The sequence below is a fragment of the Geotrypetes seraphini genome, chromosome 10, assembly GCF_902459505.1.
Source record: "Geotrypetes seraphini chromosome 10, aGeoSer1.1, whole genome shotgun sequence".
Lineage (NCBI taxonomy): Eukaryota > Metazoa > Chordata > Amphibia > Gymnophiona > Dermophiidae > Geotrypetes > Geotrypetes seraphini.
Window position 1 is genome coordinate 95,402,091 of NC_047093.1, and position 17,064 is coordinate 95,419,154.

At 46.5% G+C, this 17,064-nt stretch overlaps 2 protein-coding genes across 2 annotated transcripts in view; one reads left to right on the forward strand and one right to left on the reverse strand.

The window, feature by feature from the left end:
• DPP7 (dipeptidyl peptidase 7) overlaps positions 1 to 17,064 on the forward strand; it is a 349,192-nt gene that overhangs the window by 199,098 nt on the left and 133,030 nt on the right. The window lies entirely within an intron of this gene.
• Positions 1 to 17,064, reverse strand: part of LOC117367838 (kelch-like protein 9) — a 91,840-nt gene that overhangs the window by 32,514 nt on the left and 42,262 nt on the right. Inside the window, exon 2 of the mRNA XM_033960854.1 lies at positions 5,469 to 5,721. Coding sequence (XP_033816745.1) covers positions 5,469 to 5,721 — 253 coding nt within the window. The remainder of the gene's footprint in view (positions 1 to 5,468; positions 5,722 to 17,064) is intronic.

Consider the following 17,064-nt stretch of genomic DNA (forward strand, 5'->3'; position numbering starts at 1 on the left):
CTAAGAAGCCTTCCCCGCTGGAACGTCTTCCGGCCTCGAGTGCAGTGAGCCCAATCCTGCCGCCGGTTCGACGCCAGCGGAAGCGCTCCGCCCCTATAGAGGTGAGTCCCTCGACATCGGGCTCCTCATCTCCGGGGCGTCGAGCGGCACCGCAGGTACCGCAGAAGAAAAAAGCGGTACCGGTGCCATCCCTCGATGACCGCATTACGGCCATCCTTCAGGTGCAGCTGAAGGAGCAATTAGAACGACTCCTTCCTGCTATCATGACACCGAACCTTCCGGTGCCAGTTCGCACCGAGCCATCGGTACCGGTTGTTGAACAACCTGTATCGGTACCGATTGTGGAACCCGTTATAACCGCTTCCACTGTTTCGGTACCGCTTCACCTAACCTCATCGGTATCGATGCCAGTCCTTGCACCGGAGCCGAGAGCTCACCATCAATCGGTGCAGACTTCGGCACCGGTGCGTCCGATAACTTCTCCGGACACGGTATCGATGAGGTCGGGTAAGTCGATGCGCAAAACCCGACACATGCAAACGTCGACACCTGAGTCTCGGGACCATTCTTCCCATGTAAGGGACCCTGATCTGTGGGGAGACTCAGAGGAACCCTTTCTTTCTGAAGGAGAATGTTCCTCAGAGGAGGAGGATTCGGCTGTCCCTGACCCATCCTCCAAACAGGCCACTTCCTCTTTCTCTAGTTTTTTGAAAGAGATGTGTGAGTCCTTGTCCATTCCTTTGGAGGCTGAATCCAAAAAGTCTAAAGCTTTTTTGGATGCCCTTGATTTTGATCAGCCTCCAAAGGAATTTTTGAAACTTCCCCTTCATGACATCCTGAGGGAAACTTTCTATAAGAATTTAGAGACTCCTTTAACTGTCCCAGGGGCCCCACGTAAACTGGATTCTCTATATAAGGTAATTCCCATTCCTGGGTTCGACAAACCTCAACTACCACATGAATCCTTATTTGTCGAATCCACCCTTAAAAAGACTTCAGGAGCCAGTGTATATGCATCTGTCCCTCCTGGCAGAGAAGGAAGGGCCATGGATAAATTTGGTAAGAGGCTCTACCAAAATGCTATGTTAGCTAATAGGGCTAGTAATTATGCTTTTCATTTTTCTTTTTATTTAAAGCATCTCCTTACCACCATGGCTTCTTTCGAGAAATATCTTCCTTCACGAAAGCATTCCGCTTTTCACACATGCTTGTCGTCTCTTCTCCAATTACGTAAGTTTATGGTGAGATCCATATATGACACTTTTGAACTTACATCCAGAGCGACAGCAATGTCAGTAGCTATGCGTCGTTTGGCCTGGCTTCGGGTATCCGAGCTTGATGTTAACCATCAAGATCGGTTAGCCAATGCCCCATGTCTAGGGGATGAGCTCTTTGGGGATTCCATGGACTCAACCACACAAAAGCTCTCTGCTCATGAGACGCGCTGGGATACCCTGCTCAAAAATAAAAAGAAGCCTCCTCCGCCAAGACCATACAGGCAGCAATCGGCCTATCAACGCCGTTTCACAGCCCGTCCATTGCCTACCACTGCTCAACAACCTAGGCGTCAGAGGCAACAGCAACGTCAGCCTCCCAGACAACAGCAACAGCAACAAGCTGTAAAACAACCTCCTCAGCAAAAGTCACAGCCCTTTTGACTTCATTCTCCGCAGTATAGCCAGTATCCCTATTCCTGCTCTCCTGCCTCAACCAATAGGAGGTCGACTTTCTCTGTTCCTCAGCCGTTGGGAAGTAATCACTTCGGACCAATGGGTCCTCAACATCATCCGCCACGGCTACTCTCTCAACTTTCAGACTCTCCCACCTCAAAGCCTGCCAAAAGAGTCTGCTTTGAACAGTCCTCAATCAGCCCTCCTTATTCAGGAGGTCCAATCCCTCCTCCTTCTGAACGCTATAGAGGAAGTTCCTCTAGATCAAAAGGGGCAGGGATTCTACTCCCGCTACTTTCTAGTTCCCAAAAAGACAGGAGATCTCAGACCCATCCTGGATCTTCGCGATCTCAACATTCATCTAGTAAAAGAAAAATTCAAGATGCTTTCTTTAGCCATCCTTTATCCCCTTCTAAATCAAAACGACTGGCTATGCTCCCTCGATCTCAAAGAGGCTTACACTCACATACCGATCAATGTAACCTCAAGACCATATCTCCGATTCATGATCAATCATTGTCATTACCAGTACAAGGTGCTGCCCTTCGGTCTTGCCTCATCTCCAAGGGTATTCACCAAATGTCTCATTGTGGTGGCGGCTTTTCTACGCTCTCACCACCTGCATGTATTTCCTTACCTGGACGATTGGTTGATCAAAGACACTTCTGCCCAAGCGGTCCTTCTGGCCACCAACCAAACCATCCAGTTTCTACAACTTCTGGGATTCGAGATCAATCTACTCAAATCCCATATCATTCCCACTCAGAGACTTCAATTCATTGGAGCGATCCTAGATACACTCCTCATGAGAGCTTTCCTGCCATCCAATCGTCTTCAGACCCTTCAGTCTCTATGTCACCAGGTACTTCCTCTGCCGTCCATCTCAGCAAGGCAAATGATGGTGCTCTTGGGACACATGGCATCCACAGTTCATGTCACACCTCATGCCCGTCTTCACCTGCGCACTCCTCAATGGACCCTTGCGACCCAGTGGTCCCAAGCGTCGGACCCTTGCTCACGGCACATATCTGTGACATCATCTCTTCGTCAGTCTCTGCAATGGTGGTTGGTATCCTCAAATCTATCCAGAGGTCTTCTGTTCCATCAGCCTCCTCATCAACTAGTCATCACCACCGACGCCTCTCTGTATGCATGGGGAGCTCACTTGAACGAGTTCCAGACTCAAGGTCTTTGGTCAGCCCAGGAGAGGAAACATCAAATCAATTTCCTGGAACTCAGAGCGATGTTTTACGCCCTCAAGGCCTTCCAACACCTTCTCTTTCCTCAGGTCCTTCTGTTGTGCACAGACAATCAGGTTGCGATGTACTACATCAACAAACAGGGTGGGACAGGCTCTCGCCTTTTATGCCAGGAAGCCCAGAAGATCTGGACTTGGGCCATAGATCATCATCTCTTCCTGAAAGCTATATACATTCAAGGGAAACAGAATTCCTTAGCAGACAAACTCAGCAGAATTCTCCAACCTCACGAGTGGACACTCGATCCCGTAACTCTGCACTCTATCTTCAATCAATGGGGCACTCCTCAGATAGACCTCTTTGCAGCTCCTCACAATCATCAGCTGCCCCTATTCTGCTCCAGACTTTACTCTCCACACCGTCTAACAGCAGATGCTTTTCTCCTCGACTGGTCGAATCTGTTCCTGTACGCCTTCCCTCCTCTGCCTCTCATGTTGAGAACCTTGTTCAAGCTCAAGAGGGAACGAGCCACCATGATTCTGATTGCTCCAAGGTGGCCCAGGCAACATTGGTTCTCCCTTCTACTTCAACTCAGTTCCAGGGAACCTTTTCTTCTTCCTCTGTTTCCTTCGCTGCTTACGCAACAGCAGGGAACCCTTCTGCATCCCAACCTCCAGTCTCTACACCTGATGGCTTGGTATCTCTCGGGCTGAACTCGACTGATACTCTTTTATCTCAGCCCGTTCGTTCCATTCTGGATGCCTCCAGGAAACCAGCCACTCTACAATGTTACCATCAAAAGTGGACGAGGTTTTCTTCCTGGTGTCTTCTTCATCATCTTGATCCCACTTCCCTAGCGGTGGAGACGTTGTTGGATTATCTTCTTTCTTTGTCTGATTCTGGCCTGAAGTCCTCTTCCATCAGGGTCCACCTCAGTGCCATTGCAGCTTTTCATGAGCCAGTCCATGGAAAACTTTTTTCAGCTCATCCCCTGGTATCCAGGTTCATGCGTGGGCTTTTCAATGTGAAACCACCTCTTAAAGCCCCTCCGGTTATCTGGGATCTCAATGTGGTTCTTTCAGCTTTAATGAAGCCTCCATTTGAACCTTTAGCTACTTCTCCTTTCAAATTTCTCACTTGGAAGGTACTTTTCCTTATTGCTCTTACCTCTGCCAGGAGAGTCAGTGAGCTTCATGCACTGGTTGCAGATCCACCTTTTACGGTCTTTCATCATGACAAGGTGGTTCTGCGTACACATCCAAAGTTTCTCCCCAAGGTTGTCTCGGAATTTCATCTCAACCAATCCATTGTCCTACCGGTTTTCTTTCCAAAACCTCATTCTCATTCTGGGGAACAAGCTCTGCATACTTTGGATTGTAAAAGGGCTCTTGCTTACTATCTGCAGCGTACGAAACCCCACAGATCAGTTCCCCAACTTTTTCTGTCCTTTGATCCGAACAAATTGGGACGTCCTGTTTCTAAACGCACGTTGTCTAATTGGCTAGCAGCGTGCATTTCTTTCTGTTATGCTCAGACCGGACTGACACTGGAAGGTTCTGTCACGGCCCATCGAGTCAGAGCAATGGCAGCATCTGTAGCTTTCCTCCGTTCCACTCCTATTGAGGAAATCTGCAAAGCTGCTACTTGGTCCTCAGTTCACACTTTTACATCTCATTATTGTCTGGATGCATTCTCCAGAAGGGATGGTCACTTCGGCCAATCTGTATTACAAAATTTGTTTTCTTAATGGCCAACCTTCCCTCCATCCCTCTTTTTGTTAGCTTAGAGGTCACCCATCAGTCAAGAATAGCTGCCTGCTTGTCCTGGGATAAAGCACAGTTACTTACCATAACGGGTGTTATCCAGGGACAGCAGGCAGATATTCTTGCGTCCCACCCACCTCCCCGGGTTGGCTTCTTAGCTGGCTTATACTAACTGAGGGACCGCGCGCCTCTGTCGGGCGGGAGGGCACTCGCGCGTGCGCGGTGCGGCCGAGCTAGAACTTTCTAAAAAGTTCTTAGAGTGCAATCACTCTAAAATTGTCCGTACCGGGGCTCCGTCGGTGCCGTCACCCATCAGTCAAGAATATCTGCCTGCTGTCCCTGGATAACACCCGTTACGGTAAGTAACTGTGCTTTCCTCAAATATGAATAAACTTCACATATGCACATAAATTTCCCCAGATTTATTGGAAGCATTCCCAGGAGCCGAGCTGGGGTGGTTTTGCATTTTCTTTCATACTTTTGAAAATTCAAGCATATATGAATAAATCCAAACATCAAAGACAACTGCAAGCATTTCAGCATTTGACTTGAAATACTTTTTCCACATGCCCCCTAATCAGCTTAGAGGTTACATAAGATAGGAAAATATTCATATAAGGGGACATTTTTCAGTTCCTCAGAAAGGTTACAGGAATGTACTCACAATCTCCTTATCAAAGAGAACTCCCTCACCATGCCTCCGCCCCAGTCACTCCATTTTCCCTTCTAGTCATTTAAATTTGAATTTTGTAATTAAAATTTATTTTCAGTACATCCTTAAATAACAAAAATATTTTAGATTGTATTGCTTACTGATGGATTGTAATTCTTTTTACCTGAAATATAAAGAATCCCTTTGTAGTTACTGCCTGCATGGTCTGCTACAGGCATTGGGAATGGTTGTATAAACTCCCATTTATTTTCAGCAGGGCTGTATTCTTCCACTGTTTGGGTAATAGCTCCTAAAAGTGTTCCCCCTCCTACAACAATGATTCTTTCAGAGATTACATCAGCATGAAAACGTGTCCGCCTTTCCACCATCCCTGCCACCTGTAGCCAAGAGCCATTCCGTGGATCAAACCTGAATACCTAAAAAGTAGGAGAACATAGATGTTACACTGAGAACTTATAATATTGTTCTATGCTTATATGAACAGGAGATGAAAGATAGCTTTTGACACTTGTATGGAGATAATATGCAAGAGAAAAGATGATTCATTTTCAAATAAGATGTCCAAATTATTTATGCATGAATAGGCCTAAGGAGCCTAGATGTGTAGTCGAACATAAAATATACAACTTAATAAATTCTGAGATCTCGTCTTTAGATAATGATAACACCTGGACTGGTTATAAATTCATGCCCTATTATTTGATGAAACTGTAAGTAAATAATAATTATTTTTTTGTTTCAAACTGCTGGTGACATTTATTCATTTCACTCACCTATTGACTTTGCTCTTATACAGATTGTTTCTTTTTTTTAAGTCATTTTTATTAGTTGTATACAAAACATGAGTGACAAGCCAAACAGCATCATTCATAGTGAGAATACAGAATGATTATACCAATAAATAATAATAATAACTTAATAATAATAACTTTATTCTTTTATACCGCCGTAACCAAAAGTTCTAGCGGTTTACACTAAAAAGAGCTGGACAATCAGCGAAATACAATAATATAGTAAAAAATACAAATATTTGTAAAATAGAATTTCAATAATAAAACTCACTAAGTAATAAACTTATCGAACAAAGTGGTCTTAATTAATTTCCAAAAACTGCAATAGGATAACATAGCTTGCAGAATACATTTACCTAACCGAGATTGTTGCCTACCAACTTGAAATGCTAAGGTCCTATCTAAGAAGGTCTTGTATCTACACCCATTAATTTTTGGATAAACAAATAAGTACAAGTTTCTAGTTTCTCTTGATGGTCTATGCAACACAAAATGAGGAAAAAGATAAGCTGGAGACAATCCCAATATCAGCTTAAAGCAGATACAGGAAAATTTGAATAATACTCTTTCCTCCAAAGGCAGCCAATGAAGTAAACGATAATATGGACTAATAAGGTCATTCTTTTTTAAACCAAAAATCAATCAAACAGCTGTATTCTGAACTCCTCCCAACTCCCCAATCTATAACAACCCATCTTCCACCTTTTCACAGCTCCATGCACACATCTACACACACTCACACATCCAAACAGTTAAAGTCCCCTACTGGGGTGAGGAAATAAGCTCTGCAGGGCGAACCACAAGACAAAGTGAGATGTCAGACAGATCCAAACACTATATCATATATTCAATCAAACAGATATACCAGAGGAGAGATTATGCCTACCTAAGGTTTCCTGAGCTAGGAAAGCTAGGAAACTGGTCCAGAGTGCACAATATTGAGTCCATACTATAGATGTTGGCAAGAGTAGTGAAGCAGTTCAAAGTTGCCATTGTCCTGCATTTTGCAAACCCATTTGGCAAGCCGAGGGGGGATTTGGAGAGCTCCAATTCTATAAAATCACCTTTTTCTCCTGCAGAGTAGCAACGTGCCACAGATAGTGTGGACGGTGGGTCTGACACCAAGGCTCGGAGCTCACTCACTCGATGAGCAGAGGTGAGAGAAATCAAGAAAACCACTTTCCAGGTGAGAAACTTGAAATGAGCAGAAACCATTTGCTCAAATGGTGGCTTCATCAGAGTGGCTAAGACTACATTATGATCCCAGATAACTGGAGACTGTTTGAGTGGAGGTTTGGAATTAAAGAGTCCCTTCCTAAACCTGAACAAGGATGGGAGGCCAGAGATTTATTGTTGACAGGAACGTGAAAAGCATTAATAGCACTGAGGTGAACTCTGACTAAAGTTGTTTTTAGTCCAGAATTGGAAAGATGTAGAAGATAATCCGTTAAGAGCGGATAGCGTAGCTGGTTTTAAGAAAGGTTTGGACAAGTTCCTGGAGGAAAAGTCCATAGTCTGTTATTGAGAAAAACATGGGGGAAGCCACTGGTTGCCCTGTATCGGTAGCATGGAATGTTGCTACTCATTGGGTTTTGACCAGGTACTAGTGACCTGGATTGGCCACCATGAGAATGGGCTACTGGGCTTGATAGACCATTGGTCTGATTCAGTAAGGCTGTTCTTATGTTCTTATCCAATACTGATGATAGAGAGGAAGATGAGGCATCTTGTTGTTGGAGAGAACTACGTACTAAAATATGTCCACTCCGCTGGTAACATTGCAGAGTAGAAGGTTTTCTGGAAGCAGCAATAATGGCTTGTACAGCTTCTGAGAGATTAGGATCTGCTACAGTCAGGCCGAAAGGTACCAAGCTGTGATGTGTAGCGATTTCAGATTGGGATGTAAAAAAGATCCTTGACTCTGAGCAGAGATGGAAAGATTTGAAAGGGAATTGGATCCTTGGTACTCAGCTGAAGTTGAAGGGAGTACCATGGTTGCCTGGGCTACCGAGGACTACCGTATTTTCGCGGATATAACGCGCGCGTTATACGTTATTTTACGTACCGCGCATACCCCTCGCGCGTTATATGGCTGAGCGCGGTATACAAAAGTTTTTAAACATAGTTCCCACCCCGCCCGACGCCCGATTCACCCCCCCAGCAGGACCGCTCGCACCCCCACCCCGAACGACCGCTCGCACGCGCTCCCACCCGCACCCGCATCCACGATCGGAGCAAGAGGGAGCCCAAGCCCTCTTGCCCGGCCGACTCCCCGACGTCCGATACATCCCCCCCCCCCCCCCGGCAGGACCACTCGCACCCTCACCCCGAAGGACCGCCGACTGTGTCTCAGGCCGCGCCCCCAGGTGGGACCTAAGGCTCCAGGGCCTATTCTGATTGGCCCACGCGCCTTAGGCCCCACCAGTAGGCGGAGCTTTAGGACGGATGGGCCAATCCGGCCTCATTCCTTCGTTGGCTGCCTGCCGGACAGGCGGGTTTGGCTCCCGTCTGTCCGGCCAACTTCCAAAGGTACGGGGAAGGGGGGTGGGGGGGTCGGCCAGGGGGGTCGCGGGTCGGTCGGAGGTTCTTGGGGGGGGGCGGTCGTTGGAGGGAGGGGGGTTTGCGTCGAGGGCAGGAGGGCCTGGGATCCCTCCTGCCCGTAATGTAGTGCGGGGTGGGGTTAGGGGGTCGCCGTGGCCAAGAGGGTTTGGGCTCCCTTCTGGCCCAACTACACAAAGTACGGGGAAGGCGGGTGGGGGTGTCGTGGGGGTCGGCCAGGGGGGTCGCGGGTCGGCTGGGGGACGGGCGGAGGTTCTTGGGGGGGGGGGCGGTCGTTGGGGGGAGGGGGTTTGCGTCGAGGGCAGGAGGGCCTGGGATCCCTCCTGCCCGTAATGTAGTGCGGGGTGGGGTTAGGGGGTCGCCGTGGCCAGGAGGATTTGGGCTCCCTCCTGGCCCAATATTGTCGGGGAGTCGGCGGTCCTTCGGGGTGGGGGTGCGAGTGGTCCTGCCGAGGGGGGAGAAGAATCGGACGTCGAGGGGGGGGCATCAGGCTTTCAGGATGGGGACAGGACTTCAAGGGGGGACAGGCAGACCTTCAAGGGGGGACAGGCAGACCTTCAAGGGGGGACAGGACTTCAAGGGGGACAGGCACGGAGAGGCGGGGCAGTGCACCGAAAGTCAGGGCGGGTGAACGGTGAGTCGGGGCAACCAGAGGAGAGTCGGGGCAGTGCACCGAAAGTCAGGGTGAGTCGGGGCAACCAGATGAGAGTCGGGGAGAGCGAAAGGAGAGTCGGGGTGGCCAGAGGAGAGTCGGGCAGCATGCGCGTTATATGCCTGAGCGCGGTATAGAAAAGTTTTTGTACATATCATCGTGATTTCTGCGCGCTATACCCCTGTGCGCGTTTTACAATGGTGCGCGTTATATCCGCGAAAATACGGTACTACTACTTGTCACTTATATAGTGCTGAAAGGCATAAGCAGCACTGTACATTTTGACATTTATAGACAGTCCCTGCTTGGAAGAGCTTACAATCTAACTTGGACAGATAGACATGACATATAGGGTTGGGGATGCAGAACCCAAGATGAGAGGAGTCGAAAGCACTTTTGAAGAGGTGGGATTTTAACTGGGCCTTGAACACTGCCAGAGACAGAGCATGCCATAGGGATTTGGGTAGCTTGTTCCAAGCATATGGCACAGCAAGGCAGAAGGGATGGAGTCTGGAGTTGGCAGTTGAAGAGAAGGGCACAAGACTTAGCTGAGCAGAGCTCGGGGGGGGGGGGGGGGAATCATAGGGTGAGTTTAGTGAAGAGAGATAATGAAGGGCAGCTGAGTAAATGCATTTGTAGGTCCGTTCCTTGGACACCATCTTGCAGTGTCCCTCAGGGATCACCCCTATCCCCTATTCTCTTTAACATCTATATGTCCTCCCAGAAACTCCTCCAATTATCCCCCCTTGAAACAATCTACACATACGCTGATGACATCCTTGTCCTCCTTGAGACAGACCAGAACCTCACCAACCTCCATGAGAACATTACAGCTTGCATAATGAGACTCCATTCCTGGTCCTTCTCGGTACAGATGAAATTGAATGAATCAAAAACAAAATTACTCTGGCTCGGCCCAAAATTAGAACACCTGCCCACCCTCTTCGCACTACCCTCAGGCGCTGCACTGCAGCTTGAGTTCTCAAGCAAGATCCTTGGCATCATTATTGATTCTTCTCTCTCCTTCAATGACCACCTCAACTCCTTGGCTAAATCATGCTTTTTCAGCCTCCACATGCTGAGGAAAGTAAGATCCTATTTTCGCCAACAACATTTCGCCGTCCTTGTCCAATCCATCATCCTCTCCAAACTAGACTACTGCAATGCTATCTACTTAAGCCTATCAAAAAACAGTCTTCAAAGACTCCAGCTAATCCAGAATACTGCAGCCAAGTTGATCTTTGCAAAAAGCAAGTCTGACCATGTCTCCCCACTCCTAGCCAAACTTCACTGGCTCCCAGTGATTTCCAGAATCCATTTCAAATGCTCCTGCCTGGCTTTAAGATCATTCACGGCATCCTTCCTCCCTTAATCCCACTATCTTATAACTCCTTGAGTCCTGACTACCAGACCCGCCCAAAGGTATAAACTATCCTTCCCCTCTCTACACAGTATTCGCTATGCAGGCAAACTGTGAAAATCCTTTCTCTTCAGAATCACAGGTCTTTGGAACAACCTTACTACCCCGCTGCGGAATCTGGGCTCCCTCCAATTATTCCGCAAGCAACTGAAAACCTGGCTTTTCACTAAAAAGTAATTCTATCCCCCCTTACTCTTCTCTTCTATATATAAGTTCATGTAAACCTTTTTTTTTTCCTTCTCTTCCTATATTTTAAGTTCTTGTAAACCGTGCCGAGCTCCACATCCGTGGAGATGATGCGGTATATAAACTTAAGGTTTAGTTTAGTTAGTTTAGTTTAGTAAGAGGAGTTTGAAGTCTGAAACGGATGGGAAGCCAATGAAGTGTCATTAGGAGAGGGGTAGCTTGAGTAAAGCAGTTTTCCCAGAATATAAGTCATGCAGCCAGATTCTGGACGGATTGGAGGGGAGCGAGATGGCTAAGCAGAAGGCTTGAGAGTAGCAAGTTGCAATAGTCTAAGCGCAAGGTGATGAGGGCATGGATAAGTGTTTTGGTAGTTTGCTCGGAGAGGAAGGGTCAGATTTTGGTAATATTATAGAGGAAGAAGCGACAGGTTTTAGCAATATGTTCTGAGAATGAAAGGGATTGGAGGAAATGCGTATAGGAATTTATTTGTCCAATCTAGAAGAAAAGCATCTGCTTCCAGACGTTGAGGAACAGCATCGTGGCAACTTGTGATTGTGGGGAGAGGCAAACAGATCTATCTGAGGAGTTCCCCATAATGAAAAAACATGGCACAATACTTTGGAGTTGAGTGTCTGCTCATGTGGTCGAAGAAATCTGCTGTCGGCTAGGGTATTATGAGATCCTTGTACATACACAGCTTTGAAAAATATGTTTCGAGCAATTGACTAGTTCCAAATGTATGCGGCTTCTTGACACAAAGGGAGATAGCTCATTCCTTCCTGCTTGTTGATATAATACATCACTACTTGATTGTCTATGCAAACCAGGAGGACTTGGTTGGATAGGCTGTTCTAAAAGGTTTGAAGAGTGTTCCAACAGGTTGATGTGTAATGTTTTCTCTTGACCAATAACCATTGAGTGTGAAGGCCGCCAGGTGAAATCCCCAAATACACATGGATGCTGTCACCTGTCCGGGCCCGCTAAGAACAATGCAGTCACCCACACCAGGCAGCACTGAATACTAGGCCTGCCTCTGAAAAGGGAGAAGGCCCTATAGGCAGTGCTGGCTAATAAGGTTTACCAAAGCATTTTTACAAACTACCCAGAAAACCTCACAGAAATCACAAAGGCAAGGTTTTAATTGTTGAAACCAAAAGTAGACTTTTATTATGCAGTCTTTGCATAATAAACAAGTTTTCAGGAAAAACAAAAATCAATCCAAAAACAGGGCAAAAAGGGAAGAATCAAATAATGCAGCACTTGAAACAAACACAGAACAATAGGTAAGTATAGGTAATAATAATAATAATAATTTATTGTTTATATACCACCAAAGCCAAACTAGTTCGAGGCGGTTTACAATAAAGAAGAGCTGGACATTCAGCGAAAAAAACAATGAAGTCTTTGAGTATATGAATATTTGTACAGAGTAAGGTTACATTGTAGGGGCGGGTTTACAATAAGAAGTAGGTCGAGGCGGTTTACAATAAGAAGGGCTGGTCATACAGCGTGAGATAAGCAGTGAAGTCTTTAGGAATTCTTGGTCACAAATCGGTTGAACAGGTTGGTTTTGACTAGTTTTCTGAAGTTGAGGTAGGATGAGGAGTGCTTGATGATGATGCTTAGCCAGTCGTTCTGTTGACTTGCTTGGAAGGCAAGTGTTCTGTCAAGGAATCTTTTGTATCGGCAGGTTTTTATTGTAGGGTAGCTAAACATACGTATTCTGCATGTAGGCCTTGTGGAGCAGTCTAGTTTAAAGTGGGAGACCAGCTATAGAGGGGCAAAACCGAGAATGGATTTGAAACAGAGGCAGGCAAATTTGAACAGTACTCTTGCCTCCAGGGGCAACCAGTAGAGTTTTTGATAGTAGGGGGTTATGTGATCCCATTTCTTTATGCCGAAAATCAATCGCACAGCTGAGTTTTGTATGATTCGGAGTCTTTGAATGGTTTTCTTGAGAGACCCTAGATAATTGATATTGCAATAGTCGAGTAAGTTTAAAATGGAGGATTGCACCAGTAAGCAGAATGATGTTGTGTCGAAGTACTTTCTGATGGTTCTTGGTTTCCATAGTGTCGAGAAACCTTTTTTGATCAGTAGCTCTGAGTGCATATCTAGGGTGAGATAGCGGTCCAGTGTCACTCCCAGGATTTTTATGGTATCAACAATAGGGAAGTTCTCTAGTATCTTTGATTGTAGTATCTTTGATTTTGTCATTTGGGCTAAATGCTTGCATTCAGTGGATCTTTGGTTTCCTTCAGCCTAGCTAGATGCCGTGCCCGGACTCTGCTTAGGCCTTGTTTCCAGGATATCAGGAGGCTCAAAAGAGAGGAGAAAAATAACAGGCTAATTTATCAGTACTAAGGAATAGTTGTTGCTTAGTTAACTCCACACAGTGTGTATGGTGTAGCATAGGTTTCACAGTTCAGTAAAGTCATTCAATTAGTCCCAGTCAAAAAGAAGTTGGAAGCAGTGCCGGGCTTGCCACAACGTGTCTGTGGTGAGCACCTTCTGATGCGGAGGGATGTGAAATAGTAGACCTCTGGAAAGATTGGTCAGATTCATCCATCATGGAAGAGACTGATGAAGAGATGAGGTGACTTATCTTTTGAGAAAAGGGATTGAGAGCCTGAGACCATTGAGAGGCTAGAGTCCGCTGAACTGGTCTGGGGTGAAGTCTTGTTAGAGGGGTAACATGGACTGTGGATGCCTTGTACCCCAAGAGTCACTTCATTGCCTGGCTGAAATGGTTTTTAGACGAGAAACTTGCTGGCAAAGTGTGCGTCTTGTCTTTGTTGAGGAAGAAAAGCTCGTAGCTGTATAGTATTGAGAAGGGCTCCTATGAATTGCAGAGTTTGAGAGGGTTCAAGTTGAGACTTTGGAAAAATGACTTCGAACCCTAGCTGTTGAAAAAACTTTGTCTAATGTGTTGCTGAAAGTACTTCATGAGGGGAGTTGAATTTTATTAGCCAATTGTCCAGATATGGGAATACTTGAAATCCATAAGTACACAGAGTTGCTGCTACAACCACTAGGCACTTGGTGAATATTCTTGAAGAAGATGCCAGGCTGAACGGTAGAACTTTGTACTGAAAGTGTTGAGCTACACGGAATCACAGGAACTCCCTATGAGTCGGGTGTATGGATATGAGTGTAAGCCTCTTTGAGGTCTAGAGAGCATAGCCATTCTTTTTGTTCTGGAAGCAGGTATAGAGTCCCCAGGGATAGCATGCAAAACTTTTCTTTTACTAGATATTTGTTCAATTTGCAGAGGTTGAGAATTGGATGAGGACCTCCCATCTTCTTTGGAATTATAAAATATCTGGAATAGAACCCTGATTTTTCAGAGAAGGAGGAACTACCTCGATGGTGTTTAGTTGAAGATAAGCTTTGATTTCCTGAAGAAGAGATGTCTATTGAGACGTGAAAGAGGACTCGCTTGGAGGGTGATTCAGAAGCATCATTTCAATATGAAGTGAGTAACCCTCTGCGATGACTTCAGACCTAAATATCCATTGTAATGAGAGCCTACTGTCAATAATAATGCTGTAATTGACCTCCGATAGTTTGGATAAGAGGTTTGGTAGGTAGTAAAAAGGTCATGTTCTTTAAAAACACATAAAAAAAACTGTGCTGGCTTCTGAGGAGCAGACGACTGAGATTTTTGAGGTCCTTGTTGTTTCTGCCTCTTCTGTGGAGGTGGTTTGGATTAGACAATGACATGGTGACTGTTGCCTGCGGGTAGCCACGGGTAACATGGCTAAAAATGTAAAAAAGGGAGATAAAATTTTTTTTTCAGATATATTAGTGAAAGGAGGAAGATAAAAAATGGAATTGCTAGGCTAAAAGATGCTGGGAACCAATATGTGGAGAGTGATGAGGAGAAAGCAAATGTGCTAAACAAATACTTCTGTTCTGTGTTCACAGAAGAAAATCCTGGAGAAGGACCGAGATTGTCTGGCAAAGTTACACGAGAAAATGGAGTAGATTCTGCACCGTTCACGGAGGAGGGTGTTTATGAGCAACTTGAAAAACTGAAGGTGGACAAAGCGATGGGACCAGACGGGATCCATCCCAGGATACTAAGGGAGCTCAGAGAGGTTCTGGCGAGTCCTATTAAAGACTTGTTCAACAAATCTCTGGAGACAGAAGTGATTCCTGGGGATTGGAGGAGAGCGGAGGTCCCTATTCATAAAAGTGGTCACAGGGATGAAGCAGGAAACTACAGGTCGGTGAGCCTCACTTCAGTTGTTGGAAAAATAATGGAAGTGTTGCTGAAAGAAAGGATAGTGTACTTCCTTGAATCTAATGGGTTACAGGATCTGAGGCAACATGGCTTTACAAAAGGTAAATCGTGCCAAACGAACCTGATTGAATTTTTCGATTGGGTGACCAGAGAGCTGGATCGAGGACATATGCTAGATGTAATTTACTTGGATTTCAGCAAAGCCTTTGATACAGTTCCTCATAGGAGGCTGTTGAACAAACTTGAAGGGCTGAAGTTAGGACCCAAAGTGGTGAACTGGGTCAGAAACTGGCTGTCGGACAGATGCCAGAGGGTGGTGGTTAATGGAAGTCGCTCTAAGGAAGGAAAGGTGACTAGTGGAGTCCCTCAGGGTTCGGTGCTGGGGCCAATCCTGTTCAATATGTTTGTGAGTGACATTGCTGAAGGTTTAGAAGGAAAAGTGTACCTTTTTGCAGATGATACCAAGATTTGTAACAGAGTAGACACCGAAGAGGGAGTGGAAAATATGAAAAAGGATCTGCAAAAGTTAGAGGAATGGTCTAATGCCTGGGAACTAAAATTCAATGCAAAGAAATGCAGAGTAATGCATTTGGTGATTAATAATAGGAAGGAACCTTATATGCTGGGAGGAGAGAAGCTGATATGCACGGACGGGGAGAGGGACCTTGGGGTTATAGTGTACGAAGATCTAAAGGCGAAAAAACAGTGTGACAAGGCAGTGGCTGCTGCCAGAAGGATGCTGGGCTGTATAAAGAGAGGCATAGTTAGTAGAAGGAAGAAGGTGTTGATGCTCCTGTACAGGTCATTGGTAAGGCCCCACTTGGGGTATTGTGTATCTGACGAAAGACATAAGAAGACTTGAAGTGGTCCAGAGGAGGGCGACGAAAATGATAGGAGGCTTGCGCCAGAAGACGTATGAGGAGAGACTGGAAGCCCTGAATATGTATACCCTAGAGCGGGGGTCGGCAACCCGCGGCTCCAGAGCCGCATGCGGCTCTTTTCCACCTTTGCTGCGGCTCCGGTAGTGTGTCACGCAGGCATGCAGCTTACAAGTCCGGCGTCGCTGCGGGAAATAGCCATGCTGAGCAGTGAGCTCAGCACATACACAGATGAAAGCCTTGCTTGCTGATTGGTCCGGCGGCCCCGCCCCGCCGTGCCGCCGGACCAATCAGCAAGCAAGGCTTTCATCTGTGTAGTGCTGAGCTCACTGCTCAGCATGGCTATTTCCCGCCGCGACGCTGGACTTGTAAAGTGCACGCCTGAAAAAGAAATCATCCTGGCCGGGGTCGGTGTCATGCTCCGGAGATCTACAGCCTTCCTATCTCCCTCTCCCTTCTACCTGCTTCCGGCCACATCCCCTGTTCCGCAGCTCTCTTCGGCAACTCAGCAGCAGCGATCGACACAAGCTTCTGACGTCGGGGCCTACCCTCTGCGAGTCCCGCTTGTTTCAACTTCCTTTTTCCACAAAGGCAGGACTCGTAGAGGGAAGGCCTCGATGTCGGCAGCTTGTCTTGATCACCGCTGCTGACGAGTTGCTGAAGAGAGCCGCGGAGCAGGGGGGTGTTGCCAGGTGCAGGTAGAAGGGAGAGGGCCAGATGCAGGACTCGTGGGTGAGGGAGCAGAAGAGAGAGAGAAAGAGAGAGGGGAGGGAAACAAAAGGAAATATTTCATACTGGGCTGGGCCGGAGTGGAGGGAGGGTGGAAAGATTCTAGCTACAGGGTGCAGTAACAAAGGAAAAGGGGGGGAAAGCTGAAAATGGAGATAGTGACACAAAGAAGAGAAAGGGTAAGCAGGACCTACTGAATAAGGATAGAGATACAGAGGGGACATGAAGAGGAGGTGAAATAGAGACATAGAAGTAATGCTGAAAAAGTGGGGGGGAGGAGGGGGGATAAAGACATTGA